We start from the raw sequence: 16215 nt of genomic DNA, 5'->3' as shown, positions 1-16215 counted from the left end.
GACGAGCTCACGGGGCGGGTGGAGACGAGCTCAACACACAAGCTGGGATGAGCGGGCACTAACGAATGGACACTACGACCTTGCGTACCAGTTCAGATCGCTTCCATGTTTGTTTGCCTCCTCTTTCAGGCTTTCATTCATCCTACGCAGTCCCCTCCTCTACCTGAGTTTGTTTGCCTCCCCACCAGACCGCTACGCCTCCCAGCTGTTTGATAAAATGCCCGTGTGCTTGTCGAGAGATCAAAGCGACGATACCGCTGCAGATTCTTATGCTCGAGGTACAAGATCAAATCCAAATACTTTCCAAGCCATTGTGGGTGCAAGCCAGCCTAGTATGTTATTGGCGTAGACAAACTGCAGCTATCATTAGTAAGTTTAACATTTGCTTGTTTTCTTTCAAAACATTATTTATTTTTGCTGGAATTAAGGAATTTCTAACATTGTCCTTATGTTAGTTTTGTACAAATTATAGTAATTCCAGCTAGCTCGCTAATAGTTGTGCTTAACTTCTTATATTGTATTAGTAATTTTGGCGCACCTCATACAACTCTGTACAATAATTTTTTTAACCATGTCTAAGTATGTTTTTCATTACACTACTACAAAAATAAAATTTTAGGTATGGGTAAAATGTATTTTTAGGGGCGGGTACCGCCTGCCCCTATTTCTCGCAGGTAAAAATATGATTTGTAGGGGCGGTAATGGGCCTACCTGTAAAAATGATTTGTAGGGGCAGGTTACGAAAACATCTGTAGAGGCGGGTCACGCCGTGACCCGCCCTTATAAATTGATTTCCAGAAAATAAAAAATAAAAAATTGAAAATAGAAAAATAAAAAAGAAAAATATTGCAGCCAACCAGCCACCACCGCAAGCCACTGTACTATCGAGTTATAATTTTTTTGACAAAATATGCACACTTGCATCACCCGAGGTGCTACCTCAAGCCTCGCGCGTACCTTCATCTCCATCACAGTACACAGTTACTTTCAACTCTATGGGTATGCTATTCTTTTATATTAACTCTAAAATTGATTTGTAGGGGCGGATGACGTCATCACCCGCCTCTAGAAATCCGTTTCTAGGGCGGGTGACGCCGCCACCCGTCCCTAAAATATTTTTCAATTTTATTCCAAAAATTCATTTAAATTTTTCCATATAGCAAAATAAATAAAAAGTGAAACTTCTACACTATGGTTATTGTGAACAATAGATACAAAGAAAAATATGCCAAGTATATTTTAGTGTATATAAAGGTTAAGATTGTTGAATCTCAAAATATAACTTGAGTTGTATGAGATACTACGTAGTCATAGCCATATGTAGGTTTATCATAATTTTTTAGACTATTAAATGATCTTAAATAAAAAATTTATCAACTACAAAGTTTTAGATCTCATCATTCTCTATAATTTTGATATAAAGTTTGACTTCATCTGAGACCAGATGAAAAAGTTATGAATTTTTTGTGTGGAACTATTTTAGGGGCGGGCCATACCATCACCCACCCCTAAAAATGATGCCGATTTGCAGAGGCGGGTGATGGTATCTCCTGCCTCTAAAAGTGTTTTTCTACGGGTGGGTCGGATGCTACACTAACTGTGTTCTACTTGTAGAAGCGGGTTACATTTTTACCCGCCCTTAGGAAAAAAAACAGAACAAATCATTTTTTTATAGTGTTAAGAGGGGGAGCTGTGAGCACAATAATTTGTCAATTTACTTAAAATGATTGAATCTTTAATGTACTGAACTTCTGAGTTCAATGCAGGAATAAGATTATTGTTAGTGTTAGACTTTTCAAAAACTTTCATGATTAGTTTGTTAGCTGTAGCATCTTGGTACTGAACTTCTCGAGTTCAATGCAGGAATAAGATTATTGTATTAGTGAATTTTTTGAACTCAACACAGGAATGTGACACCAAACTCCAGTGCATAGTATGGAGCTCGACGAGGTGTTGGTGAAAAAAAGGAAGAACTTTGATGTTTTCTTTCCGGTGGTTCTAGATAAAAGTTGCTACTACTTCACTTCACTGAAAAAGCTGCTAATAGCTGTATCATTTGAAAGTGAGGTTCATGACAAAATATTAGCTTGTCAACGATTACGCCAACCAAACTAATACAAAGAGTAGTGTCCGTTGGGACAGCATAACATGATACACTAGATTGCTACCTTTACATTGCCTAGTAGGATATGATACACTAGATTGCTACCTTTACATTGCCTAGTAGGATAAAACTTTGTGCAGGTTACACGCAAAATAACCAACAAGGCAGCAATGATGGAGATGAGAAAAGTTGACCCACCAAGGACTGGGCATTGACATATATATGATATATGGCCGATTTTAGTAGTATATTTAAAAAACATATCTTTACACACAGACAATTTTATGTTGCACTACCATGTGTATAACGAGCAAAAAGTTCCAAAATATTGCTGGAAAATGGAGACGGAAGCGAAACCACGAAATTTACTCTATGGAGATATATAGAAAATGGAGACGGAAGCGAAACCACGAAATGTACTCTATGAAGATATACTTCAATTCAACTTCAAGAAATGGCTACTAATTAACTTCTATATTAATTACTGGTCCATATCTGTATCAGTTTACTCTCACTGCTGGAAAAATAACCTTTCGTCCTGCACGTTAGTACCGAACATATTTTGATCTGGTACTAAATTAGCACGGAGCTATTTTAGTATCGGATCCAAATTTGAAAGCCTCTCGGCTGGTGTTTTGGTCCAGTACTAAAATGGCGCGTCCATTTAGTACCGGGCCAAGATACCATCCTGGTGATATTTAAGTACCGGTTGATGTCTTAGCCCGGTAATATAGCCCGGTAATAAATGGTTCTTCACGAGTTGCTTCAAAAGGAAAGCATTTTCCACTCAGTCATATGTGGTGCATAGGTGGGATGATAAGGAAGCTACACGCGAGGTCAGAGGTCGTGGGTTTGACTCCTCGCGACTGTGCACACGCATTTACGTGTGAAAAATTTGCATGACTTGCAACAATGCCCGTGCCTCTGGAGGTTTGTAATTTTTTTTATGAGCTGTCACGTTTAGTACCAGACAGGTGGTATCAGCTCGACCGGTACTAACCACAGCTTTTGTGCGGTAAGTATGCTAGTTCTTCTAGCTGTGTCTTCCATGTTCAGCCAAGAAAAAATGTAAATGATATGAAGTTTTAGGTGATCTATAATGGTGATTGCTGTGCAAGACGTACTTCGATATGTTGTAGGAGAAGGGAATCTATGGTCCAATATAGCTCTTGAATTTGATGGAGAAAATCAGTATATTCACCATACAAAGAATATATACATACATTGCTAAGTTCTCCACTGGGCATCCCAACCTAGCGCGGCAATGCCGCGACCCAGGTTTTCTAGTTTTTTGCACGAAAGCAAGGCTCGAGTACGTCAGGCGCCACCAATAGAACGGCCGGCCGGTCACGGGACAACCACAGACCCCTCACATTTCTTGGCCCTTGTCGACAACAGAGAATACAAAACAGCAGAGATCATCGTAGCCTATATAGAAAAACCATGCTCTGCCAGTAGTCTGCCGGTCTGCACTGGAAGAACTCAGCGGCTATCTCCATCGATCATCGTGTAACATCTCCAAATAACGAACAAAAATACTAGTGTGTAGTACATGTGTGATTGATTGATGGACCTTCAAAAGTTTTTTTTGAAAGACATGGACCTTCATCAAAAGTTAAAAGAACATTTCGTCTCTTGTGTACGCCACGGGGAGAAGACCGGGAGGAGCCATGGAGGGAGCCAAGCCAGCGGTGGCCATGGTGGCGCTGCAGCTGCTCTTCTCGGCGCTGCAGATCTTCATCCAGCTCGCGCTCGACGACGGCATGGACGCCCGCGTCCTCGTCGCCTACCGCTTCATGTTTGATGCCGCCGTTCTCTGTCCCATCGCATTCTTCGTCGAGAGGTATATACCGTCTGGACTCTGGACACGCCCTTCTTGGATTTCTTGTTTTTTCCTCTCCCTCTTTGTTGGAGAATCTAGGTGCAACGTAGTTGTTACCACGAGAGGGTCCAAAGGACTTTTGTGGTCTCAAACTTTATTTTTCGGATTCTCAGTTATTAGCCGCTTGAAATAGTCAACTTCAAACGTTGGTTTCTTTCGGATAAATTTGAATTAGTGCATAATATAAGTACAACTTAGATTGATTGTTTTGAACTGAATTATTACAAATATGACCCTTCAAAAAAAAATCTTGCAACTATTGTGGGCTAAATATTCGGTGGAGCCTGGTTTGGTAGGAACTTCTTTTTTTGAAAAATTATCACACGTGTGGAGCTCACTACTGGATTTAGGCCATTTGCCGAGTGTCTGGGACACTCGGCAAAGCCCCGATTACACTCGGCAAAGGGCACTTGGTAGCGGTTTCGTCGGCAAAGACGTCTTTGCCGAGTGACAAAAAGCACTCGGCAAAGAGAAGCACTCGGCAAAATGTAAATAAAAAAAGCCCCGGTTACACTCGGCAACCGAGTGTAACACTCGGCAAAGGGCACTCGGCAGCGATTTCGTCGGCAAAGACGTCTTTGCCGAGTGACAAAAAGCTATTTTTCCATAATGTTTTTCAGCAATTTTCCATAAGTCATCGATGATAGGTTTCAAACTCACGACCTCCTGCACACAAACAACTCTCTCTACCACTGCACCATTGAACCAAGTGTGTCAACATGACATTTTTATTCTCCACATATTATAATTAACCGAGTGTAAATTATTTATTTGAGATAGTAAATAAATTCAAATGAAAACGTTGTTAACTACAAAGTGGCATAACTTTTCGAGATCTACAACTTTTATTTTGGTAGTTTCTTCATCCGAGATCGTTTACAAAATTTGAATTTCAAATTTGAAAACTTCAAACGTATTTTAATACGACACAATGATTTCAAATTAAAAAGTTGTCAACTACAAACTTTCATAACTTTTTGAGATCTACAACTTTAATTTTGATGGTTTTTCCGTTCGAGGTCATTTGCAAAATTCAAATTTTAAATTTTCTATATTCAGATGTAGTTTTTGTTGACAAGATGACTTCAAATTAAAATGTTGCCAACTGTAAAATCTTATAACTTCTCAAGATCTACAAAGTTTATTTTGGTTGTTTTGTTATTTCTTCATCTGACATGATAATTCTAATATTGTTCACAAATCTTATATATCTCTCTTATAGTTTCATAAACTACGAGAGAGAGATATTTTGTGAATAAATTTACATTTATTTTGTCAAATGAAAAAATGTCCAAAACAAGAATTGTGCATCTTGATGAGTTACACAACTTTATAGTTGAAAATATTTTTATTTGAATTAATTTACTACTTCAAAATATGATTTAAAAATTATCTTAACCTAGTGTTCTAAAAAAGTCACTCGGCAAAGATCGGCACTCGGCAAAGAAACTCTTTGCCGAGTGCCCGAAAAAAAACACTCGGCAAAACATTTAACACTCGGCAAAGATCTTTTTTCCGGTAGTGGGTGGCAGTGACGTGCAACCATATAAATTTGACAAACACAAAGAAACAGTGAATGAAGAAGAAAAAGGTCCATGTTTTGTACTTTTGTCTTTTTTGCCTCTATTTTTTTAATTTAATATTATAAATAAGGTCTGAGTTTCCGTTGAAGTTTATATATGCACGTGTGCTACTTTTGTCTAAAGATTGTTGGGTCATCAGGTCTTGAGTTCCTCCATACTTGTCGCAGCTTTCTTGTTGCCTTAACTTCGGCTTCAGATTGGAAAGTGATGAACACTTCCACCTTGAACTCTTTTACAAAGCAGCTTCTCTGGCTCTGTTTACTTTACCTCCAGATCTCTAATCATCTTATCAATCGCATCTACAGTGCCTAATTAGCAAAACAATTTGCGATTCCTCAACATTTGGATAATTTTCTTTCGTACCATCACTATACTCAGGGGCGGAGCTGGCCAGCCCAACGCCTAGGGCCACTCCATGGACCTTCGTACTACAGTACACTACAGTGTGGAAGAAACGGGCTGACGACTAGGGCCATGACCCTAGTGGCCCTAGCCATTCCTCCGCCACTGACTATACTTATCCATACACACCATTGTGAAATCAGAAAATTTTCAGTTTCCATAGCCCCCAGAGAGGCGCCATGTGCCAAAATCATGTTAGTTGCACTGAACTTTTTTTTTTGAAAACTTGCACTGAACTTTTTATCGCTAAGCTAACATTGAGCAACAGATTCAAGATCCGTCCTTGTATGCTTAACTACCTCAGACATATCAGAACACGTCCTTTTATCTGCCGCACATTAAAAAAAGCAGGTGATGCTCAGTTTCAGCCTCACAGAAAAAGAGACAACTAGCAGGAAATTACAGTTTGGGTTAAGCATCCCTAGTTACCTATATTAATCCTTTCCTCAACATGGGAAAGAATATAAGTTATTGAACTGCAGCGATGCAAAAGCTGTGCATTATCGATTGAAACTGATCGTGCCTTCTACAATAGTTCTCCAAGCTCTGTAAAATGATATGAAGAAGCATGTACAACATCTTACTTCCTCCAGTCAAAATTTTACGTCTCGGACAATCAAATTGCCAAATTGTCCTGCACTAGTTATATTTTCCTGTAATAAACGTCAATTAATCAACAGTCTCAAGCAGCCTCAATAATTACTAGAACACCAGAACTCAGTAGTGCCATTTTTGTCCGAATGAAGCTGGTTTGATAACGCTAAGTTCTGCACTAATTACTTTTATATATATACATGCAGGTTTACTATAAACCATAACCTATACGTGCTTGCCATAAAGTTCACCTCAGCAACGTTTGTTACAGCCATCAGTAACTTAACCCCTGCAGCCACATTCATTCTCGCAATCCTGGCCAGGTGCTTATGCATATTATTAATCTGCATTCCTATCTTCATGCGAATATAATTGTTAACTTTCCTTTTCCAGAAGTTTGTTAAGACACAGAGTTTTTCTCACCAAGTATTTTTAAAACAAATAGGTCTGAGACTTCGAAACTTTGGAAACCCACTGGACAAGCGAAACTCTTGGGAACCCTTGTAGGGATATTTGGTGCAATGCTGCTTATATTCTACAAGGGGCCAGAGATCACAACACTCCGACGACTGTCCCATCCCAGACTAGTCCACAGCACCAAAGGTTACCGCTCCCATCCACCATCAGCCGGCCATCAAGTCCTGGGCTCGCTTCTTGGAACTATCAGCTGTTTCAGCTGCGCAACATGGTTTGTCATCCAGGTGATGATCCAATGCCGTCTTTCCTTTCTGCATGTAACATTTCTTTTCTTCTGAACTGAGCGCTGGTGCTCCTTGGCTTGTCCTTCTATGTCTTCAAGGGGGAAAAATAGGGACGTTTTTCTTGTTTCGAATGTGCATCCACCCAACTTGTGCTTACAATGTGGTCTATGCTTCATTCGTATGCCGGATTGCGAGCGTAGGCAGATTCCTTTATTTTTCATGAATGGTGGGGTTTCCTATATTGTGCTTTGCAGCGTGCTTGGCTCAGTCCTAATTGTGGCCGGGCTGTACCTGGTGTTGTGGGGGCAAAGCGAAGGAAGAGCCAGATGAAGAAGTGGGAAAGGAATCAGTTCCTGCTGCTGACACCGGAGAAAAGGAAGCAAAATGACGAGGTTATTCAGAATCGAGCGTTTCATGAAAATGAAACAAAATGATAGGTTATGCAGAATCGGGCTTTTCATATTGCTGTACACTACCGGACGCGTACAGGGGAAAAAAGATCGATTTCGAGTAGTGGTATGGCAACCCGAAACATACACAGGGGGAACTATGTGATGGGAAACTCATTCTAAATTTGGGATTGATGTAACCTAATTGAGTCCATGATATATTCAGTTTAGAAATGCCGTCTTGGTTTCCTGTCAAAGTGCTAATAGATGGAATTAATGCAGATTTCCGGGTAAGCTATAGTTCTTATGCCAACAAGAACAACATCTATAAATACCGGAGCATGCTAATTTACCAAATGATGGGCCCCAACCTATTCTGTTTTTGGCTCCACCGCGCCAGTTGTCCCTTGCTCCCCCAACCTCTGATCCGTCCCGACGCACTAATTTAAACAAGAAAATGTACCGGTGGTGAAGTTTGTATGACAAAAAATGCGAATAAAAAAAACTGTGCAATTTTTCTTGAACAACACTATGGAAAGAAAAATTTGCCGGAAAAATTGGAAAGAAAAAAAATTCGATAACAAAAGTTATGGAAAAGCTTTTCGAAAAGGAATAAAATTCGAAAACAAAATTTTTGGAAGAAAAAATTGCAGAACAAAAGAAAATTGGAAACAAAATTTATACACATAACAAAATAGAAAAGGAAAAAAAGGAAAAAAGAGGTACGGCGGCGCGGCGATATCTCGAATCCGGCGAGGAAGACCATGATGCCCTCCCCCCTCTCCCCTTCTGCTTGGACCGGCCGGATGGAGGTCGCGCCGCGCCATGCGGCGCAAAGTCCGCCAGGCCCCGCCACCGCTTCTCCCTCGAGCAGTGGTCACCGTGCCTGCCGCCGCTCCAATCGCGACCAGGCCTCGCTGCTCCCGCCGCTGTTCCTAGGGCAGACCGTAGCGCAGAGCTACTGCTCCCTCGGAGCCTGCAAGCGCCCTCAACGGTAGGTACTCCCAGAGCCGTGGGTCTAGCCTGGTCGTCCAGATAGATAATGGAAAAGAGGGACGAGAGATGGAAGAAGGACGGTGGAAAGGGGAAAGAGAAATTGAAGACGTAAATTGAACCATGCGGGATGGGATCATGCGGCCGCGGGCAGCGGGGTGAGACGGTCGGGATGCGGTGCGTAATCGACCGTGAGTTTTAAAACCTCCGGTCGACGGTAGAATTTAAAAATGCAGGCTAAAAGTTCGTTGTCTGAATAACCTCCTGGGCCACAAAAGATCGAATTAAATTACACTCGTAGTATAACTATGTCAACTTGGTTAAAATATGCGCGACTTGATCCTAAGCTGCGTTTTAGTGAATATTAGTTCTACTCTTTCTCTCCGCAGACTCACGAGACAGAGAGAGAGTCCATTTTAATGTTTCTCCACCATGGCACTTTGTCTGATTCAAAATCCGTGTCGTTTAGGACATTACAAGCTGAGACTTTGACCAGCAACTTTATGGTGAATATAGGGACATCTATAAATATTATATGGCCAACCTATGAAATTATTTATACATTAATAGTTAAAGTTAATGAGTTTGACCGGCAAGAGTCCGAAAAGGACATGTATTTTGAACCAGATGGAGTATAGTCTTGAGATTCGGCCCAAGGAGAGGTTCAAGAGCTGTTGAAAAATCAAGAAGCTGGCTAGATGTGGAAACAGGATGGCGACCAACGCTATTCCATGTGTTGTGTCTGTACTATCTGGACATGCTTCATTCTGTTACGAGTTTGAGCACAAGAGAAACGTTGCATTATGCCATTTTTCTCTCAAGAAGAGGTTCAACATGAGGATGGAACTGGAGTGAAACTGTGAGCACGTCTGGCCTACTTCTGAAATCTCAGCTGGATACAGCCAAGTAAACCTGCTATACGAGTCCATCTGAATGGAGGAAATTGAGGCCATGTTTGGCCGGGATTATAGGGCCTCCGGCTTCTATCACAGAAGCCGAAGCTGAAGAAGCCACAATTTATGACTCCTCCGGCTCCTCCGCCGGATATGACAGGGAGGGAGAAGGGAGAGAAAAGAGGCTCCGTGCTACATGGAGGCTATAGTGAAATGTCACAGGAAACTCAAGCCCTACCAAACGGGCTTTGGGAGGACCGAAAGCATTACTAGGTGAAAAGAACGAAAGAGTTCCGCGACATTTTGCAGCCTGAGAGTCTAGACGCTGAGACCTTTTGTTTGTGCCGCTTCCTTTTGAGAGTTGGATTGGGCGCTGCTACAGCATCTTGTGAAATAAACCGTGGTTCCTCTGCACACAGAAAGGAAAGAATTGTGCAGAGAAAGGGTTGATTAGTGACGTCGAGTGAAACATTCACCACAGACCACAGACCACACACATGGTGCTTTCTGCTTTGGGGGCCAAGAAACCTCGGAGCAGCAGCAGTGCAGCACTACTGCGATAGACACTGAAGATTGCAAGCTCGGTTTAGTCTGAATCCAGAACTAGAATTGCAGTCATGCTACCTGGAGCTGCACAACGAAAGCTAAACCTACGGCGGGCGCATCAATGTCCCAGTGGGCCAATACAGTTTCTGGTTTTAGGTGGTGCCACAACAATTATGAGCACATGGTAGGTGAGGAGCCTTGTGCATCGGAACAAGGATCAGTCACGTAGCGGAGAGATGCGAGGAGACCACCAAGCTCAACCAACTGCCCTACAGATCATCCTCGCACGTCTCAAGAGTGGGCGTCGGCTCATACTCGTCTGGTGAAATGGGATTGCAGGCTAGTGGCTTGGAGATCCATGGCATGTAGGCTCCCTCATGGCATAAGTTCTGCAAAAATTGCAAATATGTTTTTTATCATAGTTGGATTCAGAATACTTACTTCCTACTTCCGGGCATTCATATGAACGAATGATGCACTGGACAATATCTGATGCGATGCAAGAAATCAAATAATCAGTTCTTTTATGTTTGCTGAAAAATGGTGGCCATTTATAAATGGATTAGTACTAAAATAATGAACTTTGCTCCCCCTTACGCCACACCATGAAACAGGCAAACCAACATCTTTGCGGACCTTTTCTTTCGGCAGAAAATTACTGCACTGTTCAACAGGAAATGAAACTGATTTTTCACTAACTGGGTGAAATCTCTTCATTAGATTGGTATCTTGAAAAGAAAACCAAAACTTGTGGATCATTAGTTTTCACCTCCACCAGCAGAGACCATAAGCACTGGCAAATAAATAGTAAATAGTGTGGTTAACATATATCACCTCCAACCAGAAGAAGAATTTTCTCAGTAGGATCAGTCTCTCATCACAGTCAGCGGAATTTATTTGTACGGCTAGATCTGCATGATCAACTGAAGATTAGTATTGCTTGAGTAGTATACGGCAACATATCAATCGATGTCAAGCCATATAGAAACTCATAATATAGAGTTTTGCATTGCAGCATTGAACCGCAGATCAGCATGATTAAGATCAACCAAAGATTAGTCAATTGAAAAGTACTACAATGCAATCCTCCAACTGATTTCATGCCAGATAGTAACTCATAAAGTACAATTTTTGCATCACGGCATTGCTATCGCAGCCTATAGAACTGCTACCAGAGCCTTAAAATTTTAGGTAGCTTTAGCATCGTCCTGTGTGTTTAGTACTTACCATATTCTGTGTAGGCCAGTCACGGTTCTGGTAGCAATTCTATAGGCCGTGATTGGAAGTGAACTATTTGTTTCATAGTTGATAGTTTTAACATCAAAATTTCATTCATTTGGTAAAAGCTATACGATGAGAGCATATATCTCTTGGTTAATGCAAATCAACCATAATGAACAACTGGTTAAATGCTTGTCAACAACTTGAAATATTCCTGGAATCTGCCTTTTCCCTTTGTAAACATCCACCGGCAAACTAAGACTACTCATTACAGGTCGTAGAAATAGACAGATTTAGTGGTTAGAGAACAGAGATTGATTGAAAGGGCACCCAGGGCAACTTAATTAACATAGCGATGCTAAAAAAAAAAACTGCCCATCCAAACTTAGCAATCACCTGGGTAATGATCGAGATATGACAGCCCAATTGCTCCTGTAACATAGCGCTTTGATGCACTTCGCAAGTGTCTTTGTCTGCTCACAGGTTTCCGGTCAGTGGCTTTTCTCCAAAGCTCTTCATATTCCTTTTGATCATATGGCTGACTTAAAACAGCGTTGAGTTTTCCATCAAATGTAGAGGATCCACTGCAGCTAATAGTAAGAGGTGCTGCTTGTTCATCTTCACATGCCTGGGCCCAAAAAGCAGCTATAGAACAACGGCAGCATCATTTAAAGAGAACCAGAAATTATGCAAAACAAACTTACATTTGAATCCAAAGGTTCAGTGTAAACTACAAGTCCACGCTCATCTGTGCAGATAACATCCTGATCATCAATGTTCTCTGAAGACGGTCCATCCATTTCATGCTCAGATGCAATTTTATTAGCCTGGGTAAGCCCATATTCACATCCATACATAGTGTAGTCTTCCTCCATGTTTTCAAGTGGAGACATCAAAGGCTCCGGTTCATTGGTGGAACTGCCAGTTCTCAATTCATCATATCCAGCAGGCATGTCTTCTTCTCGCTCGTATACAATGGTCACACCTGGTTCTGGCTCAATAACCATGAAACCATCCTTGAATTTCACAAGGCTCAGAAATAACTCATAAGATTCATCTGCTGATGGGGTCTTCTTCTGCTTCACATATGATCTCTTTGGTGAAAAGGAGTGATCCACACTTCCACTGGCATTAACTGCTTTTACCTCAGGTTGTTTGCCATTTGGAACACCCTGACTTCTATACAGCGAACCATTGGGGAAATTTGGGCCATTGGCCTTTGTGTTCCCATAGGACGTATCATCCTCCTCATACAGTAAAGAAACAGGCATACCATGGTCCCCGTTTGGCACATCAAGGACATAGGAATTCCCATCTTCTCTCAAATTTTCCAGGAAAAGTTTGTAACATGGATCCATTTCTGAAGCATGTTTACTAATTAGACCTTCAAACAATTTCCCCTTCTTGCAAGATGATCCTTTCACTGTTTTCTTGGTCTTCATAGGCAGATTCTTTCAAATTCAAGATGGCTTAACTTATTAGCACCGAAAATCATTCATAAGTGGCTGCAAGAAAATTCACAAATTCAGAGGGCGATAATCAGGAAATTCGTGTGTGTAACCTAAGGAACCATAACCAATAGCATCACGAAATCTAACGAACGATCCAATGTCACCAAATACTGTGATGAATGTGAACCTCAACATACCATACCTGACATACTAGTATACTGCCACCTTGTTAAAGGGTTGGGCAGTTGATTAGCACGTGTAATGCAGTTTGGTTACTTTGGTCTATCAAAATTTCAGGTATGGTAAATTGGAACCTATTTGACCACATAAATAAAAATGAACCTAATTGACCGCTTTATTTTGGTTAGGTTATTTTGTATTAAGCATTGAATTTCTAGACCCGGGGGATTTATGCATATATCTTTACGGAATCAGAAACTTTCGATTTTTTACCCACATCTTGCTTCACGCCATGCGCTCAACAGGTAGCGACTAGCCATCTACAGAGAAGACGCAGGTCAGAACTTCAAGGGGAAAACTCAACCACAAAAATGCATTCGATTCTGCGAGGGCGATGGAAGAATCGGGCACCTGTTTGCCTGCCGCGATGGCAGGGGACAGCGGCGTGGCCTTACGGCCGAGGGGCGAGGAGACGGCGGCGTGGGGCGAGGTGGAAGGCGGGGTGGGGCGGTGGCGGAGAGCCAGCTACCGCGTGGCAGCGGGCGAGGAGGTGGCGGCGTCGGCGAGGCTGAGTGGGGTCGGCGTCGGCGAGGGGAGCGATTGTCAAGTCCGATTCCATGTCGTGGGCTGCCCATTTTTCCTTTGGGCCCAGTATTCGTTTGATTACTTCTTTCTCAACTGTAAAGGCCTCAACAAAATACATGATGGCAGCGCAAATAGTAAAGGCCTCAGCAGTCATCCATCGATAAAAATAACAAGCAAGTAGGAGCAGCACGGTTATAACAGTGAGAGGCTCATCCAATGAGCATGCTGCGTCGTTTTTCTTTTCTAAACCTTGCCCATCACCCTTAAAAAATCCTTCTCGTTGGACACCCCAACGAGGGTGCCAGCCGGTCCCATGTCCATGGGTGATCTCGCTGCCATGGCCGCCGGAGCTGCCACCACCTGCAGAATCACCAAGATGATGGCCACCAGCGCCACCACACCGGCTGCCGTCTTTGCCACTACTCCCCATTGTGTCGTTCCTGAGAAAGTCTACTGTTTCTGTGGCTTGCTTCTTGGTATCTCCTTTTGGTTTGCTCAGCTCGTTCTGGCCTAGCCGTTTTATAGGCAGAAACGGTTCCGATCTCCTTCCGCTGGAGAAGAAAAGATAATTGAGACTAACAGGGCTCTGTAGTACGTTACAATAATGCACCACGTCTCTAGATCTGAGATTCCAGTTATTTATCATTTATAGTTGTTATATGGTCAAGTAAACTAAACCTGAAGTCAAACAGAAAAGTTAGGAATGATACACGTACCAATACCATGGGTTGAGAGTGGACTTTGCTTACATATATACAAATGATAAATGAAACACTAATGATAGTTTTGTTGCTTCATCATGCATAGCGGTGAGTTTCAGCATCCTCTGAACTCAAGAAGCATGAACGAACTCCCGTAGTAGAATCCTAGTCGAGAAGGCGCAGTACAAACTGCTGCTCCGGCATTGCCTTAGGTCTTAGGAAGAAGTAGCCCTCCAGCTCGGCACGCGCGGTGTTGACGAACAAGATTAGTAGAACGGATCCAAATTTAAACAGGAGAATTAAAAACTGGAATACTTTATTAGTTATTATTTGTTAAATTTCTATCTCTATCTCTACTATTTTAAAAGCAAGCAATGATTCTTTGGTCCGTCAATTGGAATTCTAATCAGAACACGGATAAATGAATTGAAATCCAGACAAATCAATCGGAATCTCAATCATAATCCGAACAATCAATACTTCACGCGGTCATGGCACGGCCTGTGTACGGAGTGAAAAAGCATAGAGTTCGTGGTCAAACGTAGGTCCGGATAAAATTTATATTATATACACGGAATGAAAGAATGCAAAGTTGGCGGTCTCATATAGATCAGGTAAAATTTATATTACCCGTAGCAACGCACGGACACTGTTCTAGTCAAAGCTAAACACGAAGTCTAAAAAAAGTTGAAAACGAATGCACCTATACCTAGTGGCTGATCTTGGACCCGGCCGGGCTGCCCAGGCTGCGCCGGCTTGCTGGTCCAAGGCAAAAAAAGAAAACACTAATACAGATCTATGGAAAGTTATACGAATATCAAAGGGGCAAAACACTTGAGCTTCTGTTAACCATGGATCAGCCCGGTTCCTGGCTGATTCCTGGGTCCACCCCTGCACCAACCGTGTTGAAAGTGGATTATGTGTGTCTACATGTATACGCTGTGCCTTCCTGCGCATGTGCCCCCGGCCGGTTATGAAGTCAATAATCCAAGTAACGGGAACAAAGCTGCAAACCAAAGATCAACCAACAGCTTTCGAGAAGGCCCAACACGAGGCGGTGCCTCTAGAAAAACTAGCGCTCCAGCTAAGCCCGGCGTCAACGAACAAATTAAAATTAGCAGAACCGGGCACCAAATGCTAGCACACAATTTGAATGTTGATCCATAAATATTCACTACTATTATTGTTTTGTGGTTGTGTAACTAATACCAGAGTATTAAGAAAACCAGAACATCTTATTTAAAACCGCAACTTTTAGACATAGTCCGTGATCGATAGAGCTGTAGATCAGGATTTGATGCATTTCTAATCTCTACCTCTATCTCTACTTAAGCAAATAATAATTTTTTTATCCGTCAATCGAAATCCGACAAATCAATCGGAATCCTAATTGGAACCGAAACAAATCAATCAGAATTCTAATCGGAACGCGAACAATTAATGCCTTACGCGGTCACAACACGACCCGTACATGGAGTGAAAGAGTACAAGTACAAAGTTGATCGTCTAATAAAGGTCCGGATAAAATTTATATTACCTGTAGCAACGCACGGGTACTATGCTAGTATATATTATGGTTTTACTTATCCTATTTTTCAAATCCGTCCCTATAGTATGAGAGGGCGTCCTGTACGCTTTGGCTCTATATACGAACTAATACTCTGCATAGCAATAAAGAAGCAACCACTTCCATGCTGTGTCCGACTGACAGTGCATTGCTAGTTGGGTCCTATAAATCAGCATCCTCCATTCAGAACATTTGAAGGATTCACCAGAGTATCTGCAATAATAATCATGGGTGCAGTCTCCGCATCAGCGTTTCTTCTCACTCTGATTTGATTCATCTGCTTTTGCGTATCTCCGGTCAAGATGTCCTCTGGACAGGCTCCTCTCTCGCAAAGTAGAGCACGGCTCCGACGTGCTCCGCTCTCCCTAAAAGGCTGCTGCTGATGGCATGCATGATGCCCACCGGCCCGTAATGGTTTCCGAA

At 42.1% G+C, this 16215-nt stretch overlaps 2 protein-coding genes across 4 annotated transcripts; one reads left to right on the top strand and one right to left on the bottom strand.

Moving 5' to 3' along the window:
* The first annotated feature begins 3768 nt into the window (after window positions 1-3768).
* LOC112888666 (WAT1-related protein At3g56620-like) lies at window positions 3769-7518 on the top strand. Its single transcript, XM_025954941.1, has 4 exons — window positions 3769-4035; window positions 6377-6381; window positions 6772-6888; window positions 7011-7518. Exons 1-4 carry the CDS (start codon window positions 3775-3777, stop codon window positions 7318-7320), a joined length of 693 nt encoding a protein of 230 aa, XP_025810726.1. The 5' UTR covers window positions 3769-3774; the 3' UTR covers window positions 7321-7518.
* Window positions 7519-9987: 2469 nt separating this feature from the next.
* LOC112888441 lies at window positions 9988-13545 on the bottom strand. 3 transcript variants are annotated; one of them, XM_025954656.1, is made up of 6 exons: window positions 13351-13545; window positions 13213-13259; window positions 12013-12813; window positions 11705-11936; window positions 10922-10998; window positions 9988-10476 (listed from the first exon to the last, which is right to left on the bottom strand). In XM_025954656.1, exons 3-6 carry the CDS (start codon window positions 12748-12750, stop codon window positions 10357-10359), a joined length of 1167 nt encoding a protein of 388 aa, XP_025810441.1. In that variant the 5' UTR covers window positions 12751-12813; window positions 13213-13259; window positions 13351-13545; the 3' UTR covers window positions 9988-10356. The 3 variants fall into 3 exon arrangements, with proteins under 3 accessions (XP_025810441.1, XP_025810440.1, XP_025810442.1); XM_025954655.1 differs by having other exon boundaries at window positions 13217-13259; window positions 13351-13544; XM_025954657.1 differs by lacking the exon at window positions 13213-13259.
* Window positions 13546-16215: the final 2670 nt, after the last annotated feature.

The sequence above is a fragment of the Panicum hallii genome, chromosome 4 (genome assembly GCF_002211085.1).
Source record: "Panicum hallii strain FIL2 chromosome 4, PHallii_v3.1, whole genome shotgun sequence".
NCBI lineage: Eukaryota > Viridiplantae > Streptophyta > Magnoliopsida > Poales > Poaceae > Panicum > Panicum hallii.
The sequence above is the reverse complement of the archived record's forward strand: the minus strand, read 5'-3'. Positions and strand labels throughout refer to the sequence as shown.